This window comes from Rhinolophus sinicus, linkage group LG09 (genome assembly GCF_036562045.2).
Source record: "Rhinolophus sinicus isolate RSC01 linkage group LG09, ASM3656204v1, whole genome shotgun sequence".
NCBI classification, from domain to species: Eukaryota; Metazoa; Chordata; class Mammalia; order Chiroptera; family Rhinolophidae; genus Rhinolophus; species Rhinolophus sinicus.
This window is the reverse complement of record NC_133758.1, coordinates 233,080-260,403: the sequence shown is the minus strand read 5'-3', so window position 1 is coordinate 260,403 and position 27,324 is coordinate 233,080. Positions and strand designations below refer to the sequence as shown.

At 50.9% G+C, this 27,324-nt stretch overlaps 1 protein-coding gene across 1 annotated transcript in view; it reads left to right on the top strand.

Moving 5' to 3' along the window:
- The window catches only part of KCNG2 (potassium voltage-gated channel modifier subfamily G member 2), a 36,875-nt gene extending 9,875 nt beyond the window's left edge, over window positions 1–27,000 (top strand). The window contains 3 exon segments of the mRNA XM_074339792.1: window positions 20,712–20,775; window positions 20,778–21,380; window positions 25,892–27,000. Of these exon segments, the coding sequence (XP_074195893.1) occupies window positions 20,740–20,775; window positions 20,778–21,380; window positions 25,892–26,707 (1,455 nt within the window). The 5' untranslated portion in view covers window positions 20,712–20,739 and the 3' untranslated portion in view covers window positions 26,708–27,000.
- Window positions 27,001–27,324: the final 324 nt, after the last annotated feature.

The window sequence follows — 27,324 nt, the reverse complement described above, 5'->3', positions numbered from 1 at the left end:
ACTAAAAGGCTTGTTCTGCCATAACAAAAAAAGTTTCTGTATCTATGAGTGTGTTTCTGTTTTGTTTGTTAATTTTGTTCTTTAGATTCATGTAAGTGAAATCATATTGCATCTGTCTTTCTCTGTCTGACTTACTCCAATCAGCACAATACCCTCCAGGTCCATCCATGCCGTTGCAGATGGCAAGAACCCATTCTCTTCCCTGGCCAAGCAATATTCCATTGTATATATGTACCACTTCCTCTTTGTCCATTCTTCCATCAACAGACACCCAGGCTGCCTCCACATCTTGGCCGTTGTAAACACTGCTGCAATGAACATGTGGATGCACATGTCCCCTCTAAGTAGCATTTGGGTGTCTTCAGATAAATGCCCTGAAGTAGGATTACTGGGTCCTTCTTTGTCTCTTGTTTTACAGCCTTTGTTTTAAAGTTTGTTTTGTCTGGTATAAATATTGCTAACACAGCATTGTGTGTATGTTTTCATTTCCATTTTCATGAAATATTTTTTTTCCATCCCTTTACTTTCAGTCTATGTGTGTCTTTCCATCTGAAGTGAGTCTCTTATAGGCAGCATATGTAAGGGTCTTGTTTTCTTACCCATTCAGCCACCCTATGTCTTTTGAGTGGAGCATTCAATCCATTTACATTGAAAGTAATTGTTGATAGATATGCAGGTATTGCCTTTTTATTATTCATATTTTTTATCTTTTTTTTTCATCTTAAAGAAGTCCCTCTAACATTCCTTGTAATACTGGTTTGGTGGTGATGAACTCCTTTAGCTTTTTTTTGTCTGGGAAGCTCTTTGCCTGTCCTTTGATTCCAAACTGCAGAGTAATCTTGGTGGCAGCTTCTGGCTTTTCATCACTTTGAATATTTCCTGCCAATCCCTTCTGGCCTGCAAAGTTTCTGTTGAGAAATCAGCTGATAGTTTTATGGGAGGTCCCTTATAAGTTACTAGTTTCCTTTCTCTTGCTTCTTTTAGGGTTCTCTGTTTATTTTTAACCTTTGCTGTTTTAATTACAATGTGTCCTGGTGTGGGCCTGTTTGGGTTCATCTTGTTTGGGACTCTCTGTGTTTCCTGGACTTGTACATGTGTTTCCTTTGCCAGGTTAGGAGGGTTTTCAGTCATTATTTCTTCAACTACAGTCTCAATCTCTTGCTTTCTCTCCTGCTGGTACATCTATGATGCAAATTGTTACACTTGATGTTGTCCCAGAGTCTCTTAAACTGTCCTCATCTTTTAAAATTCTTTTTTCCTTTTGCTGTTCCGATTGGGTGTTTTCTGCTACCTTTCTTCCAAATTGCTGATTCGATCCTCTGCTTCATCTAGTCTTCTGGTGATTCCTTCTAGTGCATCTTCATTTCAGCTATTGTATTCCTCACTTCTGACTGGTTCTTTTTTATGGATTCTATGTCTTTTTTTTTTATGCTTTCTATCTCTTTGTTGGAGTTCTCACTAAGTTCCTTGAGCATCGTTATAACCATTGTTCTGAAGTCTGTCTCTGGTAGGTTGCTTGCGTCCATTTCATTTAGTTATTTTTCTGGAGTTTTGTCCTGTTCTTTCATTTGGGATGTATTTCTTTGCTTCTTCATTTTGGCTGTCTCTCTCTGTTTGTTTCTATGTATTAGGTAGGTTTGCTATGTCCCCCAGTCTTGGCCAAGTGGCCTTATGTGTGTATGTGCCCTGTGGGGCCCTGGCACAGTCTCCCTGGTCACCTGCTCCATGTACTTCAGGAGTGTCCCTGTATTAGCTGTGTGTGTCCTGTTATAGTTGAGCCTTGGTGGCTGTTGGCACATCAGTGGGTGGTATTGACCCTCAGGCTGACTGGCTGTGGGGTGAGACCTATCCACAGCTGATGGTCTACTGTGCGGGAGGTTTACTGCACTGAGTAGGATTCATCCCTGTGGGCTCTGGTGCCTGTTGAGACCACCCTTTGTGTGTGCCGCTTGTGGGGCTAATTGGGTGGTGCCCTGCTGTGGTCTGAAGCCAACCTCCAAGTATGTTGGTTCTGGGGCTTCTTGGGAGGGGCTCTGGTGCAGGCCCAGGTCACCCACTCACTGCCTGTGATCGGTCGGGGACCACCTGGTAGGAGCTACAAAGCTATCCGCAGTTGTTCCCTGCCTGTGCTAACCCTGGATGCATGCGAGAGAGGCCAAGCTGTGAACTGAGGACATCTGACACTAGTACTGGGCCTGGGGTTGCTCCTCAAAATGCCAGGGGACTGGAGGTCTGCTACCACCTGCCGACTTCTGTAAGGTTCAGCTACTGATAACGCCTTGTGCATTATGAGTAAAAGTCTCAGCAAAAGTCTCAGAGCACACCAAGGCCAGTTGCCGTCCGTCTTTGGTCTGTCTGACTCTGATAGTTTTCCCAAAAAGGCTGCTTGAGAGAAAGTGCCTCTGGCATTGGAGTTGGGTGGGGCGGGGCCCAGTGAGTCAACAGGACAGAGCAGTGGAGCTCACCAGACCAATCAGATTCAGATTTGGCCGGAAGCATAGGGGGCGGGCTCAACACAGGAAAGATGGCTTCCGCCTGCCGACTGCACAGGAGAAGGACCCCTCACAGGGAAATGGCAACTGTCTTCCAGCCCTCAACCCACAGCCACACAACTCAGTCTGCTCCCCATATGTCTCTGGGGCCCCCGAGTCTCTGTCCCTCCACTGGAGCACAAGGTGAGTGCCTGGGAGTGAGAGAATCTGTGCGCCAGGCCTTTAAGAGAACGCCTGGGTTTCCCACGGACTTTGTCCCACCCGGATTGTCAGAATCCCCACTTTTTTTCACAGGCAGATGTTGTGGGGGCTCCTCTTCCCAACACCAGTACTCTGGGCTGGGGAGGCTGGTGTGTGTCCCTCCTCTGGTGGGGGGCGAGGGGGGGACACCCATGGCCAAGAGATCCCTCCCAGTTCTCAGTCGCCACACGGAGATGTGGGGTTGGTCAGACCGCATCTCTGTCCCGCATACCAGTCTCCCCAGGGCTTTTTTATATTTTTAATTATAGGACTTCTGTTCAGGTAGATTTCAGATGGTTCTCCATGTTGATTGTTCTAGTCTGGTTGTAATTTTCATGTGTTCAGGGGATGAAGCAGGCATAGCTCGTAGCTGCTCCGCCATCTTGGCTCTCCCTTTCTCTTATTCTGTGGGTTAAATTTTCACTGTGTTGATAGTGTCTGTCAGTGCACTAAGCCTGGCTTTAATGAAGTCCAGTTGATCTGTTTTTTCTTTTGTTATGTATTCTTGTGGTGTCATATTTAAGAATTGCCAAATCTAAGGTTGTGAAGATTTGACCCTGTGTTTTCTAAGAGTTTTATAGTTTTAGCTCTTAAATTTAGGTCACTGATCCATTTTGAGTTAAGTTTTTATCTGTGGTGTGAGGTAGGGTTTTAAGTTCATCCTTTTCATGTGGCTGTTCAGCTTCCTCAACACCATTTGTTGACAAGACTGTCCTTTCCACATTGAGTGGTCTGTGCATCCTTGTCAAAAATCAACTAATCATTGGGCCGGCCCGGTGGCTCAGGAGGTTGGAGCTCCATGCTCCTAACTCCGAAGGCTGCCGGTTCGATTCCCACATGGGCCAATGGGCTCTCAACCACAAGGTTGCCGGTTCAACTCCTCAAGTTGCCCCCTGCAACTAAGGTTGAACACAGCACCTTGAACTGAGCTGCCGCTGAGCTCCCGGTTGGCTCAGTTGGTTGGAGCGCGTCCTCTCAACCACAAGGTTGCCAGTTCCGCTCCCGCAAGGGATGGTGGGCTGCGCCCCAGCAACTAGCAACGGCAACTGTACCTGGAGCTGAGCTGCGCCCTCCACAACTAAGATTGAAAGGACAACAACTTGACTTGGAAAAAAGTCCTGGAAGTACACACTGTTCCCCAATAAAGTAAAAAAAAAAAAAAAAATCAACTGATCATTGATGTGAGGTTCTCTATTACATTCTGTTCATTGGTGCATCGAGCCATATACCAGGGCCACACTCTGGATTACTATAGCTTTGTAGTGTGTTTGGAAATCGGGAGGGACCTCCAACTTTGCTCGTCTTTTTCAAGGTTGTTTTGGCTGTTCAGAGTCCCTGGCGTTCCATATGAATTTTAGGATGTGTTTTTCCATTTCTGCAAAAAAGCCTGTTAGAATGTTGACAGGTTATCCTAGAAGTGGGCGGAACATTCTGCTAGGTTTTGCTTGTAAGGAAATCCCAGCACTAATATTAGGGGGAGAGGGTATGAAGGCTTCACTAAAACTTGTCAAATTCAGAGTCAAGGTGCTTTTCATTTCAGTGCCCCAGGGTTTAAGAAGAAAAAGTTAGGTTTTTAAAAACTTTTTATTTGAACTATTTTAGACTTAGAGGAAAGCTGCACAGTTAGCACTGAGTTTCCCATATCCCTCACACAGCTTCCCCTCATAATAAAATCTTACGTGACAGACACCGGTGACCCCACCAGGGACTTAACGCTGGTCCTGTGCACGAGCCAGGTTAATGCCCTTCCTCTAGTGTACCCATTCCCACTGACATTTGTGATGCAGGGCTCTGTTCAGCATATACACCATGCTGAACTTGTATTTCTCCTTCGTCTCCTGTCTCCTGTGACAGATCTCCAGCTTATCTTTGCCTCTCCAAATGCTAACACTTTAGGGTCGGCCTGGTGGCTCAGGAGGTTGGAGCGCCGTGCTCCTAACACTGAGGTCACCAGTTCAATTCCCACATGGGCCAGTGAGCTGTGCCCTCTGCAGCTAAGATTGTGAACAATGGGAACAACGGCTCTCCCTGGAGCTGGGCTGCCCTGAGCAGCCACTGCAGTGGGCTGCCGTGTGCTGCCGTGAGTGGCTGGCAGCTCTTGCAGCTTGAACCGGAGGTGGGGAGGGGGTGGAAGAAGGGGGAGAAAAAAAAAGAAATGCTCATACTTTAGAAGAAAGTATGCTCAGCCTGCGAGAACTGACGACACACCTTTTGTGCACCGCTTTTGTTGTCTGTGGCCTCTCAGCATGTCACCAGATACTGTTTCCACAGCTGCTCAGGCTGGTTCTTTTCTCCCACGGCTTCAGTGAGGTTCTTATCTGCCATAAGTCCAGGTTCATGTGCTACTGTTTTTCGTTCCGTTTGGGTTTGGGTTTTCTGTAGCATGTGGGGGAGTGTGGAGCACACAATGGTGCTCAGGGTCACAGGCACACAAAAGGGACTCAGAGGAGGTCATCTGCTGCTCCGTCCTCCCCTCCACGCCTTTCCCACCGCCCCCTGTTGGGGACCAATCTCTGTTGTCTCTGGCTTATCCTTCCTGAACTTGTCCTGCATAATGTGGCAGACACCTGCAGGTTTGTATACCTGCTGTCTTGCCCCCAGTGTCGCATCCTCTGTCATCTTTGGAAGCTTCTGCGTATAACTGTCCTGGGAACCGCTCCGTGTGTCCATCTTCCTCGCTCTTGTTGCAGCTGCAGGGACTCCAGTTTTGGTAGTCTGTGCTTCCTGGGAAATTCTCCATTTCACCAAGGTTTTCACATTAATTTCATGGAAGACTTCAAACTATATCTTATGATTTGTTTTTTAATTCTCTGTTCCAAAAGTTAAGTGTCTTTAATATAATCACGTGGTTAAAAAAAAAGGAAAATGAAAAAAAACTGAGTCTCTGGAAAATATCATTATCCTAGAATTTTACACCTATTGTTTGCAAAGCAACATGTTTCAGAGTATTGTTTCCCAGATGCTCAAAGGTTAGCAGATTGATGTGTGATACAAAAATATCTCTTCTATCAATCTGTGCTGTTGGTTAGAGAGCTGTCCATCATGAAAAGATTTTATTGCTTGAGTTGCTTGAGAATTATAGGAGCAGGCTTACTGACCGAGAGGCTCCAACCAATTCCCTGAGCGCTGGTTGACATCAGTTTGACTTACAGAGCTTAATTCTCAGGATATTAAGTGCCAATAAGGATTTAACACAAAGGTCGATTTATTATACTGTCATTTCAGGAGACTTCAGTCTCATCATATAAAAAAACTATATGATGTGATTTCTCCCTCTAAAATGAGAATAGTTTTATTCCTTTTTCTAGTTACTAAAATTACTTATATTTTTTGTTTTTAAAAAAGACTAAGAGAAAAACATAATGAAGAAAACAGATATTACCTAAAGTTCCACTGCCCAAACCCGTGTACTGTCAACCTGTTGATCAGTTCCCTTCCAGAAATTTCTTTATGCATCTGCCCACCGAGGCAAATGATGTGTACACACATACTGTCACACTATGCTGTTCTGTAACCTGCTTTTTCTGTCAAGCACCACGTTACGGGCATGATACCCCAGACTTGAAGAAGATGTCTGCAGAAAAAGGCACAGGCCCTGCATGAGAAGCTGTAGATCTTGAGTAAAGCATCAGGGGTTGTGTCCATAGTCAGACCGGGAGACAGTATCTGCAGCATGAGGGCCTCACAAGCTGGCAGCTGCTGCTCCTTGGACTGAAGACTGACTTCTTACTTCTGCAGAAAGGCGGCAGCACCAGGCCTCCTGGAGGTGCCTGGCTCCCTTGGGGAGGAAGTTCCATACAAACCAGGCTGCCCTTGGGCTTCTCAGGGAAATCCAGCCCACGGTGGCATTCTGCTGTTTGGCCCACATTGTGCTGCTGACAGCAGCGTGATAAATGTGACAAGTGTCATGCAGTTCTCCACGGAAAGTTACATTATGTGCAGCCCATTCTGTCCCATGTGGGTACTTGTTTAATAGCATTGACTTGAAAAGAAAAGACCAATTAAGGGTTGTCATGATTGAAAAGTGAGAATTCAGTATCTGGAATATTTGCTTTTCTGAACATTTCTGGTCAGGTAACTGAGATGTGCTATTTGGTGTCTGCAAGGAAGCCAGCCTGCTCTTTCTGGGCTCAGAGGGCACCTGCTGGACTTCTATGGGGACACAATGGATGTCTCAGGCCCCCTTCTGGGGACCATTCTGGGGACGCTCACTTGAGGCTCAGAGAATCCTGGGGGACAAGGAGCCGGGGCGTGGAAGAGTCTAGCGGCTGCTCCAGACCTCCCCCTCCTCTTAGTGCAGCCCAGCCACCTCTCAGGTGCCGGCATACTGGGTCACACAGGGGCACCCTCCCTCCAACCGCTGCATGGTGGCCAGAGGACAGGAGGGATAACTCCTGGAATCCACAAGAATTTCAAACCAAGTCTCGATGCCCCCCTGCAATTCCAGCGGCTCTGTGTAAATGCGTCTGCTTGAGTGGTGTTCAGGGCTAGGCTGGGCCAGAGCCAGGCTTCTTGGCAGGGAAGGAGTCTGGGCCCAATGAGGCCTCAGGCCCCATAGCAGAGCAGGGGTGGGGACTCAGTAGTTTAGGACAGCAGCTCTCACACTTCTCAGTCATAAGACTATTGAGGCCATAAGAGCTGTTGTTATGTTTGTTGTATGTGCAACCATCACCCTGTTAGAAATTGATGGGGGCCCCTTCCCTGGGGTTCCTTGACACCCTGAGGACCCATCCACTGTCCCCAAGACCATAGATCAGAGATAAGAGACATTCAGGATGGATTTGGAATTGCTGGAAGGAAAGACAGAACTCCCAGGAGTATTAACTCTCCGTTGGGAATCACGTCTCCTAAAACTGCAGGCCCAGCACCACCAGTAGGCCTATGGGTGACGCCGACACCCACAGGCCATGGCCACAGCTGGGAGTACTTCACTGTGGTGGGTGGATGGAATCTCTCGTCTCTGGGGTCCAGAAGCAAAAATACTCATGTAAATAGCTACTTCAGAGAAAAAATGGGTTTAACAGTACATGTGCAAACAAATGCACTAATTATAATTCTCTTACCTATACACTGAAATGGATCTGGCAGCTACAATTGCACTAGAATGTAATATTCTCCATAAATATCTTAGGCACACAGGCACAGTGATGTACTTAATACCTGAGGATGTGCATGTTGAGATTGTACAGCCTTAACCCGATTGTGGGTGAGGAGACCCAGGGTGACCCTGACAGGATTATAGGTGAGGAGACCCAGGGTGACCCTGACAGGATTAGATGTGAGGAGACCTAGGGTGACCCTGACAGGATTGTAGGTGAGGAGACGTAGGGTGACCCTGACAGGATTGTAGGTAAGGAGACCCAGGGTGACCCTGACAGGATTGTAGGTGAGGAGACGTAGGGTGACCCTGACAGGATTGTAGGTAAGGAGACCCAGGGTGACCCTGACAGGATTGTAGGTGAGGAGACGTAGGGTGACCCTGACAGGATATAGGTGAGGAGACATAGGGTGACCCTGACAGGATTGTAGGTGAGGAGACCCAGGGTGACCCTGACAGGATTGTAGGTGAGGAGACCCAGGGTGACCCTGACAGGATTGTAGGTGAGGAGACGTAGGGTGACCCTGACAGGATTGTAGGTGAGGAGACGTAGGGTGACCCTGACAGGATTGTAGGTGAGGAGACCCAGGGTGACCCTGACAGGATTATAGGTGAGGAGACCCAGGGTGACCATGACAGGATTGTAGGTGAGGAGACGAAGGGTGACCCTGACAGGATTGTAGGTGAGGAGACGTAGGGTGACCCTGACAGGATATAGGTGAGGAGACCCAGGGTGACCCTGACAGGATTATAGGTGAGGAGACCCAGGGTGACCCTGACAGGATTATAGGTGAGGAGACGTAGGGTGACCCTGACAGGATTATAGGTGAGGAGACCCAGGGTGACCCTGACAGGATTGTAGGTGAGGAGACGTAGGGTGACCCTGACAGGATTGTAGGTAAGGAGACCCAGGGTGACCGTGACAGGATTGTAGGTGAGGAGACGTAGGGTGACCCTGACAGGATTGTAGGTGAGGAGACGTAGGGTGACCCTGACAGGATTGTAGGTGAGGAGACCCAGGGTGACCCTGACAGGATTGTAGGTGAGGAGACCCAGGGTGACCCTGACAGAATTGTAGGTGAGGAGACCCAGGGTGACCCTGACAGGATTGTAGGTGAGGAGACGTAGGGTGACCCTGACAGGATTGTAGGTGAGGAGACGTAGGGTGACCCTGACAGGATATAGGTGAGGAGACCCAGGGTGACCCTGACAGGATTATAGGTGAGGAGACCCAGGGTGACCCTGACAGGATTATAGGTGAGGAGACGTAGGGTGACCCTGACAGGATTGTAGGTGAGGAGACGTAGGGTGACCCTGACAGGATTATAGGTGAGGAGACCCAGGGTGACCGTGACAGGATTGTAGGTGAGGAGACGTAGGGTGACCCTGACAGGATTGTAGGTGAGGAGACGTAGGGTGACCCTGACAGGATATAGGTGAGGAGACCCAGGGTGACCCTGACAGGATTATAGGTGAGGAGACCCAGGGTGACCCTGACAGGATTATAGGTGAGGAGACCCAGGGTGACCCTGACAGGATTATAGGTGAGGAGACCCAGGGTGACCTTGACAGGATTACATGTGAGGAGATGTAGGGTCACCCTGACAGGATTGTAGGTGAGGAGACGTAGGGTGACCCTGACAGGATTATAGGTGAGGAGACCCAGGGTGACCCTGACAGGATTGTAGGTGAGGAGACCCAGGGTGACCCTGACAGGATTATAGGTGAGGAGACCCAGGGTGACCCTGACAGGATTGTAGGTGAGGAGACCCAGGGTGACCCTGACAGGATTGTAGGTGAGGAGACCCAGGGTGACCCTGACAGGATTGTAGGTGAGGAGACCCAGGGTGACCCTGACAGGATTGTAGGTGAGGAGACCCAGGGTGACCCTGACAGAATTGTAGGTGAGGAGACCCAGGGTGACCCTGACAGGATTGTAGGTGAGGAGACCCAGGGTGACCCTGACAGGATTAGATGTGAGGAGACCCAGGGTGACTCTAATAGTATTAATCTGAGGAGACCTTGAGATTTTTTGTAAACGTAAATGAAATAATCTAAAATTTATTTGGAAGGAAAAGAAAAGCACTGGAATAGGTAAAACTGTTTTGAAAAGAAGAAAAATGTGGGTGGAATCACTTTACCCTATTTTGAGACTAGCGCTATAGCTATAGTTATAAAGACTGTGTAGTATTGGTGGATAGATATTTACATAGATCAACGGAATAGAATAGAAAACCCAGAAATAGATGCATACGAACATGCCCAAATGATATTTGACAAACCTTCAATGGAGGAAAGCTACTCTTTTCAACATATGGTGCTGGAACAATTAGACATCCCTTGGCCAAAAAAGTGAATCTTGACCTAAGTCCCACACTTTACACAAAAATTAACTCAACATGAATTCATGGACTTAAATGCAAAACTATAAATTTTAGAAAACGAATCGTAGAAAATCTTGGGGATGGTGTACTAAGCAAATTATTCTTGACACCAAAAGCAGTCAATAAAAGAAGAAATGATAAATTGGACTTTATCAAAAGTAAAACTTTTGCCTCACTGAGCTTTTATCCCAGAGGAAAGAAAATCCTTTATGGAAATGTTTATAACAGTGCTGTTCATAATACCCATGTCCTGGGAACAAACCAGCCATCCTTCAACTTGTGAATGGTTCAGCAAACTGTGGCACATGCCTCTCATGAGAGAGCCCTCGGAGCAAACTGTTGGTGTAGCAACAACCCGGATGTATCTCCAGAGAATTACACCGAATAAAAAAATCCAGTCCTAAAAGGTTACATAACCGCTTGCGTCTATTTCTATACCATTCTTGGAATGACAGAAGTATAGAGGTGAAGCCCAGATTAGTTGTTTTAGACGAGTCAGTAGTGCGTCTGGACCATGCCAGTTGGCATCCTGGCTGTGAGACTGGGCTGCAGTTTGCATGATACTGCCGTTGGGCAAACTGGGTAAGCGGCACATGAGATCTATGCAGTCTCAAAATTAAAAGTTTAATTTATATGCAGCTCTGCTCTATACACCTTGCTTATTTGGGTAAGAGTTATTAGTTATTAAATTTCCATGTGTCATAGATTTGGAGATTATGTGGTTCTCATAAATCATAACTGAAAAAATCATCAATTTCTGTCACCAACACAGCTAAAATTAGATCTAATTAGCAAGTTTTCAGTTTTGTTCATATACACAATTTAGAAGCCTTTTGTAATTTGCATAACTTTGACATATAGAAAATAAATCTATTTCAAAACAAAATGATTGAACACATATGAGTTTAACAGTCCAAAAGAAATTATAGAAATGATCCTAATAGTTCTTACCTTTATTTTAAGACTGTGAAAACCTCCTAAAGAATCATGTTTTTTTTAAAATGAGTTATTTACCTTGGGCTCTTTGTTTTTCACCCTCTAGGTGATTTTTATTGTAATTCCTATGAAGTTTGGCTTGAGAGGACAGTAAGACTTGCAAACAAGTGCAGCAGCCTCCCTATTGTCAGGACGTGGGTGCATCTTTATTTTAACCTCTCAGCCACAGTCAGTGCTAGTGGGTTGGTTGAAGAGAAGCATGTCTTATTGAGACCACGTTTTCTCTATTGCCACATAGCCTGTTTCATGTGTTTGTTCTTGAGAACCTGTGTTATGTCAGAGGGTAAGTGTTTGACTGCAAAGCAAAGTGACCAGACCAAGAGCAGGCTGGCGTGTCGAGTCATCTTTGTGAAGCTGAGGCATGGTTCCATCTTACCACAGACCAACACTTTTGGCCCCAGGGTGGCTGATGGTGAGAGGAGAGAGGGAATAGGTAAACTAGTGTAACCAGAGTTACGAAAACACATAAACCAAAATGGAGGCAGGGAACCACTTGTCAAAGCCTGTAACTGCTGGATGAATTATGTCACCACATCTATCATTGGAAACATTTGGCATCCTAGAGCAGCTGGCTTTTTTTTTTTTTTAAGATTTTATTGGGGAAAAGGAACAGGACTTTATTGGGGAACAGTGTGTACTTCCAGGATTTTTTTTTCCAAGTTAAGTTGTTCTTTCAGTTGTAGTTGTGGAGGGCACAGCTCAGCTCCAGGGCCTGTTGCCGTTGTTAGTTGCAGGGGGCACAGCCCTCCATCCCTTGCGGGAGTCGAGCCGGCAACCTTGTGGTTGAGAGGACGCGCTCCAACCAACTGAGCCATCCGGGAGCTCAACGGCAGCTCAGCTCAAGGTGCCGTGTTCAATCTTAGTTGCGGGGGGCGCTGCCCACCATCCCTTGTGGGACTCAAGGATTCGAACTGGCAACCTTGTGGTTGAGAGCCCACTGGCCCATGTGGGAATTGAACCCGCAGCCTTCAGAGTTAGGAGCACGGAGCTCCAACCGCCTGAGCAATCCAGCCGGCACCCAGCAGCTGCCTTTTAAGCTGAGGTCAGACCACTCTTTGAGCTTCCTCCTCACGGTGACACCCTCCTTTTGATGGCAGCCTGCTAGCCTCGCATGCATCTGGGGGCAACTGGCCCCCCAACAGCCGTGTGATGCCTACCAGCCTCTAAATTGAAATCTAGCTTTTTGTCACTCCTTTCCCTGCATGGCTTCTTTAATGAGTGTTTAGTCAGTGCGACAGATGCGTTTGAGCAGGTCCACCCTCAGCACACTGACATTTGGGCTGGGTGACTCTGAGATGGGCATCCTGTGCTCTGTGGGTGCTAAACAGCACACTGTCCTCCACCCACTTGATGCCAGTAGCCCCCAGGCGTGACAAACAGTGTCCCCTGTGGCAGGGAGGGGGCGCAGCAGACCCCTGGTCTGGAAGGCCCCCCAGAGCAGTTTGTCTGACGTCCTGGCAGTGCCCATGCACATCCACAGACCCACTCGAGCCAGGCACTTAGTGCGCGTGAGCGGCCCCGTGAGCACTTACAGAAGCTATATGGGCGATGAAATTCAGAACATACGTGATACTGTATCCCAGCAACTTGTCTTCATCACATTTACCAGGAAGCCCTCGGGTGTTCACACACGTCCAGACACAGGAAAACCCGCACTTGCCACAAGGTCCTGGACAACCTCATGCAACACTGTGGTTTCGGGGACGGGGGTGGCCGGCATGCACATTGTGATCTGAGTGCAGACAATTCAGTACAAATGGAATTATGTCCATGATTTCATGTAAGCCACATTTATTTTAAACTGCTTGAGGGGTCCTAGAGCCAGTTAATGAATTCACAAGTATTCAGCCAGATTTATACAAAATAGTCATTGTTTTCCTAGGACCGTCTTACTTTTTTGAAGGGAGTAGGATTGGGCAGGAAGACTCCTGGGGCTGGAATTGGGGTTAAAGTTGCCTGGGTGGTACCACCGCTCTCTAATGACATTCCTTCAAGTAAGCGTCCTCCCTTTTCAGGAGGGTGGTGCCCGGAAGAGGACAGTGTTGATACATCTAATAACGAATGTGCTGGCATGAATGCTTCAGTCCCCAGGAGCATTTTGCGTTCAACTTAATCTTTGCTCTACTTCTGTAATACCAGCAAATGTCCAGCAGCCTGCGTGCTGTCTGGGTGTGTGGAGTCACACATGAGAGATTTAGACTGTAATTAATGAGGAAGGGGATGTGTCTCAGAGAACCTGGGCCAACACGCCCCCAACAGCATCTGAGGAGAAAGCACTGAGGCCTGATTGCCAGGCACTCTGGGGGACCGGATGGGCTCCTTTCTCAGGGAAGGAGGAGCTTAGGTTTTCCCACAGAGGTGAGAGTTGCATTCCTCCTGGGATCGCTGTCATCCACATTTCACGCCTATCAGGGGTCCCCAGCCAGGAGTGGACTATGGAAGGTCACAGCTGGACCAACATCTTACAGGTGGGGACCAGACAGAAGGAGGCCAGTGGCTTCTCGATGGTCCCCAGTGGCAGAGCCATATTAAACATGGACCTGACCCCAGCAGGCGCTCCACCTGGCCCACGCTGGTGTGGGCTCAGGCTCTGCCTCATTAGGACGTGTGTGGTTTCTTCTGGGGAATGACGTGGGCCATGTTCCTGGGTACCTGTGTCAGTTCAGACCAGCTCAACCCCAAAACCATGCCAGGCTGTGGGCTGGACAGTGCTCCAGGCCATGGGTGATGTGAGGGCAGAATCTGAGGCTCACTCATTTTCTCCTTCGTCCTTTAGCAAATGTTTCTCGACCACACTATGCCAGGGACTGTGTTGGGGTGTTTGGGACACATCAGAGGACAAAACCCAGCAGCATGGCCTCGTGGAGCTTATATTCTGGCAGGAGCAGATAGCAAATAAACAGCACACGTGACAAATAAGTCAATTAGTCCTTTAGGAGGAGAAAAGAGCTATGGAAAAAAAGAGAAAGTCAAGTAAAAGGGTGGGGAGGGCACAGGTGTGAATTTCAGTATAAAGTGAGTGACAGAGGTGAGTGACAGAGGTGAGTCTCAATGAGAGGTAAGACCTGAACGAGAACTGCAGGGGTGAGGGCATCAGGGGGACAGGAAGGCTGTACCGAGGCTGAGGGAGGAGCAGCAGGGAGGAGGGGTGGGAGAGTGATCAGGGAGGGGAGGGGACCGACTGCATTAGCCCTGCTGGGGTTTCAGTCTGTGAGAGCAGAAATGGAGAGTTGAGCAGAGGGGTGGCAGGTAGGCTTTAGAGGCCACCCTGGCTGTGTGTTGGGAACGAGTGACAGGGAGAAGTGGGAGAGCTGCTAGGGATGGTTGCAGCAGTCCTGACAGGAGATGGTGGCTCCTGTCGACCCCTTGAGGGGGCCTGGGAGAGAGTGCCTGCACGGAGCCCAGTGTCACCGCGTCACCGTCCCCACTGGTAGTCGCAGCTGTGGGATGCGTTGGTTCATTTCTGGGAGGTTTGTTTCTGATTCACCTCCTCGTCTTTCTGATAATGTCTTTTTTCCTCTTGTGCTTGTAATTCTTTCATGTCTTTGTTTTTGATAAATCTAAATTTCCTAGGAGTCTAACCCTACTAGTCATGTGTGTGTCTGCTGGTATTTGCTTGCGTGGGTTCTTGTGTGTTTTAGAATTTTGGTTTGTAAATTCATCTTAGTTGGGGCTTCAGCTGTGGGAACTCTATGAGGCCTGAATTGAGAGCATATCCCTTTGTTCTGGGGAGCTGTCCCGTGCACTATGGGGTTTAGCAGCACCCCAGTTTGTACCCATTCATACCCAGTCATGACAATCAAAACTATCCCCAGGCCTTGCCAAGTGCCCCAGACGGAGTATGTGTTTGGTTCTAACACATGCCTCATAGATGTTGCCCACGTGAGACTACTTTTTATGGGGAGAAGTTCTTAGCTTTGAGTTTCACAGGTTAAAATTCCAACCTCAAACCCACTGTGTAGGTCGGCTTTTAAACACACTCTCATGTGTTTAACACAGCAGACAGAGAAATCTTAGAACCTTCCTGTGCCAGCAGGTAGATGTTTCTCCCCCTACATACCCTTTCACTGAGGGTGCAGCCCTTCAGGGTTCCTGCTTCCTGTAGGATTAGTTCAGACTCTCTACCTCCTGCCACAGGGTTGTGCAATTTACTGTCCGTCAGAAATGGACAAGTCAGACAGACCCCGCACCCTTGACCACTGGTTGTGTCATCAAACGCTCATCTGTTATAATACCTGTGGTCATTTGAGATGTTTACTCTTGCTATTATAAATGAAGACAAGCATCTTTTCACATTAAAATGCTTTTTCTTCCTTTACTGTATTTGGCAATTTGCTCATTTTTTCTACTGAGCTGTCAGTCTTTTTCTTAAAATCAACCACACTTCAATGTCTGTTATGTTCCACGTGAGGGCATGGGAAGAGCTTCAGAAGTAACTGCAGTCTCTCAGGTGAACAAGAAGTTAACTTAAAAACACTTTTCAGGCCAGCCCGGTGGCTCAGGCGTTTGGACCGCCGTGCTCCTAACGCTGAAGGCGAGGGGTTCGATTCCCACATGGGCCGGTGAGCTGCGCCCTCTACAGCTACGATTGTGAACAACAGCTCTCCCTGGAGCTGGGCTGCCATGAGCAGTTGGAGGGTGGTGTGAGATGCTCTGTGCTGCCCTGGGCTACTGTGTGCCACCATGAGCGGCCGATGGCCAGCGTGAGCTGCTGTGGGCTGCTGTGTGCTGCCATGAATGGCTGGTGGCCCGTGTGAGTGGCCAGCAGCTGGTGAGAATTGCCATGAGCCACTGTGAGCAGCCGCCCGACGACCGGTGACTGACTGCCTCAGCCGGAGGGGAGCACAAAGCTCATAACACCAGCATGGGCTGCGGAGCTGTGTCCTACACAACTAGACTGAGAAGCAACAGCTTGAACCGGAGTGGGGGGGGAGGCAGAAGAAGGGGGGGAACAAAAACACTTTTTAACATATAATTTATGTGTATTTTGTAAATGTATATTCTGGGAGAGAAAACCCTGTACAGCAGAAGTTCCATATTCAGCTAATTATCCAGTTTTGGAGGACTGTTTTAATGACGATTCCTGCCTACAGAGAATGGGGAATACACATTTGATTTGGCTACAAAAAGCATCAACCAGCCTGCGCTACTATTGGGTACATGGTTAAAGGGGACAGGAAACACGGAGGGGTCAAAGCCATATGTGGCCCAGGCAGGCTTTCCAGCATGTTTGTCACAGAAGTCAGGCTATCACGGTCCCTATGGCCAAACTTGACACTGCTTCTCTCAGCTCTGATTTCAACAGCCACCTGAAAGGGGGTGTGGGCGCCTTCCGGCCAGCAGAGCCACACCTCAGCCTCTGCCCGGGGGCTCCTCTGTGAGAGCCTCTTCTGGACCTGCCCTGTGGGTGTCCCCGAGAGCGCCACACGCAGGCCATTCCAGCCTTCCTTGGCAAAGCACTGCCGTAGATCTCTGCAATGTCCTCTCACCACCTCATTAGGGAAGTTCTGTCTTGTGATTCAGGGGGTCTGATGAGCGGGGCTCTCAGAGCCTTGAGCCTCCACCTGAGTCCTCGATGTGAGGAAGACGCTCAGGGAATGTCAGCAACCTCTTTCTGTGGCCTAAACCACCACTTTGAAGTAAAACAAAACCTCTCTCCTCTGGCACTGCGTCTTCCAAATGCCCCCCAACCTTACACCCGGCCAGCCGCCAGCCGTCCCTGAGGAGCCCCCTGGGGACCCCTCCAGAGCACCCTCTTCTGTCCCTGTTGTAGAACTGACTTTGCAGTGTGGGAGGTGCTGGGTGACCTGTGCCCCCAAACTGGAAGCTTTGAGAAGCCACGTCCTGAGCACCAGTGACTGGCACAGCAGATACTGATAAAATTTTTACTGAGTGCTGAACTGACTTGGGGCATAAGGACACACAAAATTCAGTCCAGATCACTTTCTCCACAGTAACACTCAATGAACTTGGCTTCAGAGGTCAAAGCACATGCTGTCCTGTTGATCACTGAAAAGTTCCCCACTGTTGCCACGCAGCAGCCTACCCGTCTGTCTCCTTGTACCTGCCCCTAAAGAAAGGAGAGTCTGTGAGACGGATCCTTTCAGGGACTTTGCTTCACCTTTGTGCTTGCACCTATGTCTCCCTGTTTGGCCCCAGAGGATGGCTGGTTAGTCAATGATGAGTAAGATTCCCCACGGGGGGAGAGGGGGAACAACTCAAGCCAGGCGCAGTCGAGTGGGGACCAACAGGAGAACCCACGGGGTTCATAGAGGTGAGCACAGCGCCCCCCATCTTCACCTTGCTAAGGAAAGCCTCTGCCTCTGTGACTGCAATCCTTCCCACAACCTGCAAGGGAAGAGATTCAATGGTGTGCTCTCCATCTATTCATATGCATAAAATTTTGTCCCTTGGGGAAGTACAGATATCCTGAGACTTACTGTCCAGCTGCCTGCAGGCAAGGGTGATTGGCTTGAATCAGTTTCCTATTATGATGTATAGGATTCACTGATCTTGAGATTGACAAGCTTCATCTCCTTTACTTCCTCACCTAAGTAATAAAAGCTGATGTGTTGGCCCGATCAGGCGCCCCAGCCCAGACCTTGAGGCTGCTGGTTCCTTGGCCCTGCTTCACTCTATTCATGGCTACTGTCCTTACCCTGCGTGCTCCCCACAACCTTTGTCACAAGGGACGGAACACCCCACCCCCTTCATTGCTGCTACACCTCCTAAGGCAATTTTTCTCATATTCAGAAGAAATCCTCAGATTCTTTATTGGCAAGTAGTGCTTGCTTGTCCATGGCAAGTCTGTGCTAATTGCATTTGGTTTGGGCTTTCTCACCACCACCCCAACCCCAGGTGAGTCCCACTCCTGGGTCAGGTGGCAACTTTGGGCTACATGCTGAACACAGCCATGCAATGCCTGTTTCATGGTTCCTGAGTCACCCTGGTGGCAGGTGGCAGCTTCACTTGGCAGTGGTGACAGTACAAAATCATTGACAACAGACTTCATGCACTAGACAAGCTCACTACATGCATAGTACCGTGTTTCACCCCAGACCTACTCGTTCAGAAGTTAATTTTTTTAAAATTGACATAAAATTCAGATAACATAGTGTTTACCATTTAAACCATTTTAAAGTGTACAATTTAGTGTTTCTAACTATATTCAGTGTTGTGCAGCCATCACCACTACCTAATTCCAGAGCATTTCACCACCCTAAAGAAACCCTGGACCCATTAGCAGGCACCCCCGTCACCCCTGCCCCCAGCCCCTGGCAAACACTAACCTACCTCTGTCCCTACAAATGTGCCCATTGTAGACATTCCCTGTAAATGGATCCATCAATATGTAACCTTTTCTGTCTGGCTCCTCTCACCTACATGGTTTCCATGGTTCATCCATACTGTAGAATGTGTCAGCATTTCCTCCCTTTTCATGCCTGAATTTTATCCCAGTGTGTGCCCACACCACTTGTTTACCCATTGTCAGTCGATGGTCAGCTGGGGTGTCTCCACCTTTTGACTAGTATGGATAAAGCTGCTGTGAACATTTATGTACCTGTGTTTGTATGAACATATTTGTCATGTCTCTTCACTTTATAGCTAGGGGTGGAATTGCAGGTCAAATGGTGACTACGTTTAACTATTTGAGAACCCACCAACTATTTCCACAGCAGCAGCTCCATTTTATATTCCCACCAGCTGTTTATAGGGGCTCCAACTTCTCCCCCATCAACTCCAGCACCGTTTTTCCCCCATTTGTTTGATTATAACCAGGCTAATGGATGCAAAGTGGTATCTCATAGTTTTGATTTGCATTTCCTTGATGACTAGTTATGTTGAGCATCTTTTCATGTGCTTGTTGTTGGTCATTTACATGTATATTTGGAGAAATGTCTATTCAAGTATTTGCCCATTTTTTAATTGGATTTGTCTTCTTGTTGAGTTGTAAGAGTTCTTTATATATTCTGAATACTAGATATTTACCAGATATAGGGTTTTCAAATCTTTTTTTCCTATTTTGTAAGTTGTCATTTCATTTTCTTGATAGTGTCCTTTAACGTACAGGAAAATTTTGATAAATTTTTCTTTTGTTGCTTATGCTTTTGGTGTCATACTTCAGAAACAACTGCTTAATCGAAGGTCATGAAGATTTACTCTTACATGTCCTTCTAAGTGTGTTTTAGAGTTTTACCTCTTCTTTTTAGGTTTTGGTCCATTTTGAGTTACTTTTTGTACATGATATGAGGTAAGGGTCCAGCTTCACTCCTCTGCATGTGACATCCAGGTGTCCCGGCACCATTTGTGGAAGAGACTGCCCTTTCCCCATTGAATGGTCTTGACCCCCTTGTCAAAACTCAATTGACCACAGATGTATGGATTTATTTCTGGACTTTCAATTCTATTCCATCAGTCTGTAGGGCTCTTCTTACCCCATTACGATACTCCTCTGATTACTGTAGCTTTTTAGTGCGTTATAGCTCTCCAACTTTGCTTTTTCAAGAAATAGAAATTATGACAACAGTCATCCTTGTTCCTTCTCTTGTTCTTGATCATAGTGAGGGGGAAAGAATCCAGTTTTGCCATTGGGTCTGAGATTAGCTGTGGGCTTTCCATATATGGCCTTTGTCATGTCGAGGAAATACCCTTGTAGTCCTACCCTGTTTCCCCGAAAATAAGACCTAGTTGGACAGTCAGCTCTAATGCGTTTTTTGGAGCAAAAATTTATATAAGACCAGGTATTATTATATTATATTATATTATATTATATTATATTATATTGACCGGTCTTATATTATAGTAAAATAAGACCAGGTCTTATATTAATATTTTTGCTCTAAAGGACGCATTAGAGCTGGTTGTCCGGCTAGGTCTTATTTTCAGGGAAACACAGTAGGTACTGAGAGTTTTTTACAATGGAAAGATGTTAGGTTTTGTCAAATGTTTTTTCTGCATCTATCAGATGATCGTGTGTGTTTCTTCCCTCCTTCTATAAATATGTATATTACCTCTATTCTTGTATGGTGAACCACCCTTGCATTCCTGTGGTAAATTCCTGTGATAAAGGACCATATGGTTATTTGCTAGTATTTTGTTGAGAGAGTCCCAAGTTGGGGTGATAAAGCCTCTTTCAGATTTATAACAGCCCTCTTCCCTCCTGACTTTTATTTGAAGACAATCAGATAACAAGCTGATGTCTGGCCCTGGCCCAGCTCTCCTGAGGCAGCTTCTCCAGGCCAGGCTTCCTGTGGCCTGTTCCCAGTCTCTAGGAGATAAATTGAGGAGCCCTGTTAACTGGGGTATGCTGGAAAGCTTGTGATCTGATATTTGGGTCACCTGTAGACGGCAGGTATTCAGGAGAGAAGAACCAAGTGGGTGGGCGGGAGGGAGTCCTTGGTTCCGCTGGGTCCCCCGGCCCAGGGCTCAAACACGTGGGTGGTCGGGTGTCGCTGAGCTCCTGGCTTCGCAGCCTAACACGCTCTCCATTCCCTTTTGTAGGCCCAGCCTCCTGACCCTGACCCTGTGCATGGGGCCATGGCCCTGCTCCGGGGGCCCACGGCGCCCCCCAGAGGCGGCATTGGGGGCCGCGCCCGGCACGTCATCATCAACGTGGGCGGCTGCAGGGTGCGCCTGGCCTGGGCCGCGCTGGCGCGCTGTCCCCTTGCGCGCCTCGAGCGCCTGCGGGCCTGCCAAGGCCACGATGAGCTGCTGCGCGTGTGCGATGACTACGACGTGAGCCGCGACGAGTTCTTCTTCGACCGCAGCCCGTGCGCCTTCCGCGCCATCGTGGCGCTGTTGCGCGCCGGCAAGCTGAGGCTGCTGCGCGGCCCCTGCGCGCTGGCCTTCCGCGACGAGCTGGCCTACTGGGGCATCGACGAGGCGCGCCTGGAGCGCTGCTGCCTGCGTCGCCTGCGCCGCCGGGAGGAGGAGGCGGCCGAGGCGCGCACGGGGCCTGCGGAGCGAGCGGCGCCCGACAGCCCGCGCTGCGCCCTGGGGCCGGACGGGCGGCTGGCGCGCGGCCGGCGGCGCCTGCGCGACGTGGTGGACAACCCACACTCGGGACTCGCCGGAAAGCTCTTCGCCTGCGTGTCTGTCGCCTTCGTGGCCGTCACGGCCGTCGGCCTCTGCCTGAGCACCATGCCAGACATCCGCGCTGAGGAGGAGCGGGTGAGTGCGGGCTGGGGGCGGCTGGGACCTGGCCTCCGGTGCCCTGGGCAGAGCATGGGCGCAGCAGGGCCTAGGCCTGGGTGGAGGGAGCGCCCGCTGAAGGGTGGACACCCCTCTGTTGTTGGTGGTTGAAAGCACAGGCGCGGGGGTCCACCTTGCCTTGCCCTGGGTAACGTGCCCTGGGCGAGCCCCGGAGGCTGTTATTTCGTCGGCTGTGCAGGGACAGCAGAGGCCAAGCTCAAGAACTCAGTGGGGCTGTGGCTGGTCAGCAGACCTTCTGCACTGAGTTTCTGCAGCAGTCAGGCCCTGAAGCTTGGTCACCTTGGGGCTGGAACATTCAGTATCATAAAGGTCTAGAGGGCTGTCTGCTCAAGTCCTGTCACCCATGGGATGCCACCTCCGCATCTTTCCAGGGCGGAGGGCCAGGCACCGGCAGGGATGGCTGCGTTCGGGAGCTGGGGCTCCTTTCTGAGCAAACAGTAGACTTCTCGCCCCTGTTCTGTCCTGTGAGAATGCCAGTACGTGGAATGTGGGCAGAAATGTCATTGTTGGATCAGCGTTTGTGCAGAGCGTGTCGTGGAATGTTCAGGAAATGGTCACAGAAGGCTGCCGTTTGTGGGGCCCGAGTGGGTGGGTTAGAAGAGGATGCTGCAGTGTTTGAAGGATGCAGCTGAGTGTCGCCCTGAGTGTCGCCTGTATTTCCTGATGTGGGGGGCCCTGCCTGCCCCTCCCCAGGATGGTGCCCGGCTCCCGCCTGCCAGGAGCTGGGCACAGGCTGCGGCCAGTCTGAGTGGCTCAGCCCCAGAGCCTCTGATCTGGGAGGTTCTGCCAAGCTCGCAGTTATCAGTTCATTGTTCAGTTAGGAGCTGAAGGGAAATATCCCATGTCTTCCGGGAACACTGGCCATTAGCTGATGTGCCCTAGAGAATGGCAACCCTGACTGCAGGTTCAATTTGTAAATTTCAGGGAATTCATTTTTGGGGTGTCTGATGCCTGAGCTGTCTCCAGTTGTCTTAACCAGATCCAAGTGTCGGATTCTGCTTCTAAAAAGATATTTGACGTGTTTGGGTTTTCTAAGTGGCAATAACTGCATGCAGTATGCCGGAGGGTGGTCATTTAGATAAGGACCAGGGGACAGGAGGCGTTAGGGACTTACCCAGTGACAGCATCCCAGAGGCCAAGGCCCCTGCAGAATCCTCTCTGGCGTCCTGTCTACCCCCACCCTTTCCCCATTTCCTGAAGTACCACTTCACACCACAGAGGGACTGTCTTTCCAAGTCAGTTCAGGTTACAGGGCTGTCGTGCAGGGTTGGTGAGTATGGCCACGTGCCGCCCACCGCCCTGTGAGGGGTGTTGGTGAACCCGGGCCACTGCACGGCGTGGGTGCTGAGAAGGGTGGGTGTTGGCAGTACCGCAGGGGCAAAAGTTATGTTTCACCCGTGTTGTGTGCGTGTGAAGTAAAACATACATAAAATTGCCTTCTTGTCCATTTTTGAGCGTGCTGTTCAGTGGTGTAAATACACCCACAGCCTGTGCAGCCACCGCCTCATCCATGCACACTTTTCATCTTGTAAAACTGCGACTCGGTCTCCCCAGTGTCCTGCCCCAGCCCCAGAAGCCATCGTCTACTTCCTGCCTCTAGGATGTTCACCGCTGCAAATACCTCACATAACTGGATGCCACCATATTTGTGCTCTGTATAATTTGTGCACTCGGCATAATGTCCTCCAGGTTCATCCACATTCAGGCCTCCAGCCCGGGGCCACTCACTGCAAGTGCTATTCCTGGGGACGCCACTGTCCCCGCACTTCCTGTGCTGTGCTCACGGTCTCAAACTAAGCAGATGTGAGATATTTCTTTCTCCTTAAGGAAGTCCACCTCCTGCTTGAGGGGTTTCAAACGCCAGGGTGCCTTGGTGCTGTGACACCAGAGTTGGCCATTGCAATCTGCAGGAAAGCACAGTGGCTTGGGGATAATATGAAACATCTAAGGAGCAAAGGCCTGTTGTCGGGCACATGTGCCCACCTACAGCTGGAAAGCACGCCCGGAAATCTTGTGGCACACACTCAATCCTAAATTATCTTGGAGCAAAACACTTGCCATGTGTCGCCAACAGCTTTTCAGAACCTAAGAACAAAGCGTCCTCAATGAAATTAATGTGCTTCTTCATTGTGGGCACCTCGGGGCACACCCAGTCAGAGAGGGGAGCAAGACCACCCACCTGTCCCCACCCCGTGTACCCCAGCTGCATGGGACCTCCGTGCCGTGGCCTCCAGCTGCGGGACCTAGAGGGCATGCACTCAGGACCCACCTGGTCTGTCCAAGGCCTGCACCTCAGCGCCAGTCCTGGGTCTATGGCGGGCCATTTAGGAGCGGCCGTGGCCTCCCAGGAAGGAAAGACTCCCAGACCCAGGCCTTAGCTTAGGGTGACTTGCTCAATAGTTTCTTCCATCTTGTCTGCAAGGACAAAAGTTAGAAGTACCCGAACCCTAAACATCCACAGCAAGTTCTACTGAATTCTCTGATCCTAAAACATACATTCTAAACCAAAATGACACACCCAGTGTGAGCCTTGTTTCCCCAGGGCTCCCAGGAGAGGTGACCCAGCAATAACAGCGCACACATTCCCCATCCTTCACTGCCAGGTTGCAGTGCCCCGAGCCTCGGCCCACAGAGGTGTTTCGATGCCTGGTGCTTGGAGGCAGTGAGGAGCTGTCAGAGCTAACTGGTGCGGTCACACTGTCACGGAGGCTCACTGAAGGGGCTGCTCCGTGCTCTGGGACAGAGAAGCCATACTGACTCAAAGCCCCCAGCCTCTGTCACTGTTGGAGCCCCAAGCCAGAGGGGCCGATGGGCCCCACTTCCCACCCCCTCTGTAGGGTCTCCAGTGGGTGTGTGGCCTTCGCTCTCTACCCCTCTCACCTGCGGCCGGGCACCTCAAGGGAGGCAGCAGGTGTGACAAGCACCCCAGTTACTGTGGAATAAAGTGGAAGTGAGAGCATCTGGAGTGGCAACAGTCGAGGTTGCGTGTGCTCTCGATGGCCAGGAGAGGCCTTCCGACTGTGGACAGAAACTGCTGCTCTGGCAAACAGCTCGGACACTGCGCTGTGCGGTGACCATCAACAGAACCTGCGTGTCCTGACATTAGCAGGTCCTCAACCCTGATGTAACCTGGGAGGGGGTTTGCCTGGGCTTCACAGTCCAGGGGGAGACATGGCCAGGCCGAGCTACCCGCAGCTGGGCAGCACTGAGGGGTCTGCATGTTCCATGGTCTGAGCTGCCAACAACGGGACTCCCGGCAGCGTCTCTGCAGGCTTGCTGTCCCCACACCAGCCTGCCCCACACTCTGGGGTTTGCTCAGAAATGAAGTCTTTCTGAAAACATAGCTTTACTGAGATGATTTGCTTGCATACCCTCCACCCATTCGCGTGTACAATGGCTTTCGTGTATTCACAGGGTTGTGCAGCTTTCACCGGAGGCTCGTTCACATTCCCATCACCCCAAAGAGAGCTGTGTTTGTAACAGTCAGTGCCCTCGCCCCCACCAGCCCCGAGCAACTGCCAGTTCCTCTACAAAAAGATCTGATCAAAGTGGGGCTTCTGAAGCCGAGTCTGGCACTTGTTCTGACCCAGCCGGGCTCCCCTCTGCATCCTGTACCCCAGCTCTCCCCTGCAGCCCAGGCCCATTGTCACTGGACCCACTTTCCTTCAGCACAAGCTCCACTGCTCTTGAGGGCACTTTTAGGCCTGAACTTCTCCACACTCTGTTGCAAACAAAGTCAGATCCTTTGGGAAGAAATGGGGAGCTCTGGACCTGGGTGGGGACAGTGGCAAGCTGCTTTCTCTGGTGACCCCCATTCTCAGAGCTCGTGCTCCTTGGTAGGGGGAGGCACAGGCTGAGGTCCCCCTGCTGGCCGCTCCTGACATGAAAACCCCTCCTGAGCCAGGGCAAGGCGCCGGGGTCCCAGTATTCTCCGGGCACTGGGGCGGGAGGTGGCCCTCTTCTCAACCCCCCTCGCCTGGGACTCAGCTGGGGGCCGGAGGAGAGACATTGAAGCCCCCTCCTCCCGGGAGAAAGCCCCACCTGGGAGGGAGTTGCAGCCTCTGGAGCGGAGTCTCCTCCCTGAGCAGGGGCTGGGGCTGGGGGGGGGGGGGTCTTGGTTCAAAGAGTGGACTCTGGCCTTCAGGAATTTTCTTAGAGTCTCTTGATGTTGCATTTGCTGCTTGCCCTCAGGACTGTTTCCAGGGGCTCTGAATGGCTGTTTTCTTAACGATTTTCACCAGTTTTGCTGGGGAGCAGATCGGCTGAGCTCATTCCTCAAGCCAGTCTCCAATGGAGCCCTTTTTTGACAGGAATTGGGCATTTCAGTGGGCACCCCTGGCCCTCCTGCAGTGGCACACTTGCCTGCGTTGGGGTCGGAATCAGGGCAGTCTGGCTGTGACATCCGCCCATCCTGGGGAACCAAGGGCGCAGGCCTCCCTGCCCCCAACGCGTGTCCCTCTCCTCTCCAGGGCGAGTGCTCCCGCAAGTGCCGCAACCTCTTCGTGCTGGAGACGGTGTGCGTGGCCTGGTTCTCCTTCGAATTCCTGCTGCGCTCGCTGCAGGCCGAAAGCAAGTGCGCCTTCCTGCGGACGCCGCTCAACGTCATCGACATCCTGGCGATCCTGCCCTTCTACGTGTCGCTGCTCGTGGGCCTGGCGGCGGGCGGCGCGGCGCGGGCGGGCGCGGGCGCGGGCGCGGGCGCTGGTGGCAACAAGCTGCTGGAGCGCGCGGGGCTGGTGCTGCGCCTGCTGCGCGCGCTGCGCGTGCTCTACGTGATGCGCCTGGCGCGCCACTCGCTCGGGCTGCGCTCGCTGGGCCTGACGGTGCGCCGCTGCGCGCGCGAGTTCGGGCTGCTGCTGCTCTTCCTCTGCGTGGCCATGGCCCTCTTCGCGCCGCTCGTGCACCTGGCCGAGCGCGAGCTGGGCGCGCGCCGCGACTTCTCCAGCGTGCCGGCCAGCTACTGGTGGGCCGTCATCTCCATGACCACCGTGGGCTACGGCGACATGGTGCCGCGCAGCCTGCCGGGCCAGGTGGTGGCGCTGAGCAGCATCCTCAGCGGCATCCTGCTCATGGCCTTCCCGGTCACCTCCATCTTCCACACCTTTTCACGCTCCTATTCGGAGCTCAAGGAGCAGCAGCAGCGCGTCGCCAGCCCCGCGCCGGCCCTGCGCGAGGACAGCACGCGCTCCGCCAGCGCCACCGAGGACAGCTCGCAGGGTCCCGACGGCACTGGAACGGCCGGGGATTCCACGGACCGCGAGTGGGTGCGCGCAGGGCCAGCATGACTGGCCCGGAGACCCTGCCCCCAGAGGTCGCCGTGGCCGTCCCTGGCACAGGAGGCTGCCCCTCATGAGCTGTAGAAATGGAACCACAGTCGTTACCTCCCACCGCTTGCAGAGGGACAGGGACCGCCCTCGGGGCAGCAGCTCCCGCTGCTGGAAGGGGCCTCGCGCTCCCGTCCACGTGCATGTTGCTTGACCAGCGCTGCCCCAGGACTCCGCCCAGGCTGGCACGCCTGACTCGGAGGTAGGGACAACAGCCACCCTGTGCTTTGAGTAAAAGTAATTCCTTGAAGGCACCGCCAGCCTGTTCTTCCTTTATTCCCGTTGAAGTTTGGACTTTATGGCGAGATAAAAATAAGTTGAAGAAGTCCCAGCAATTCCAAGCCTGTAGCGAGTACGAGGCCATACTGTCCCCAGGCCTAGCCTGACTTCCCTGCTCTTAAGCCTGCGAGGGGCAGTCCTTGGAGGAACAGTATGGGGGAGGAGGGGCAGTCCCTGCTCCTGCCACATCCAAGGTGGGCTGTCCCCGTGGAAGGAAGGCCTTCCCTGTGCATCCAGCTCTGCAGAAGCCCTCATCCCTGCCAAGTGATAGGAAGAGGTGTGACATTGATGACCCTTTG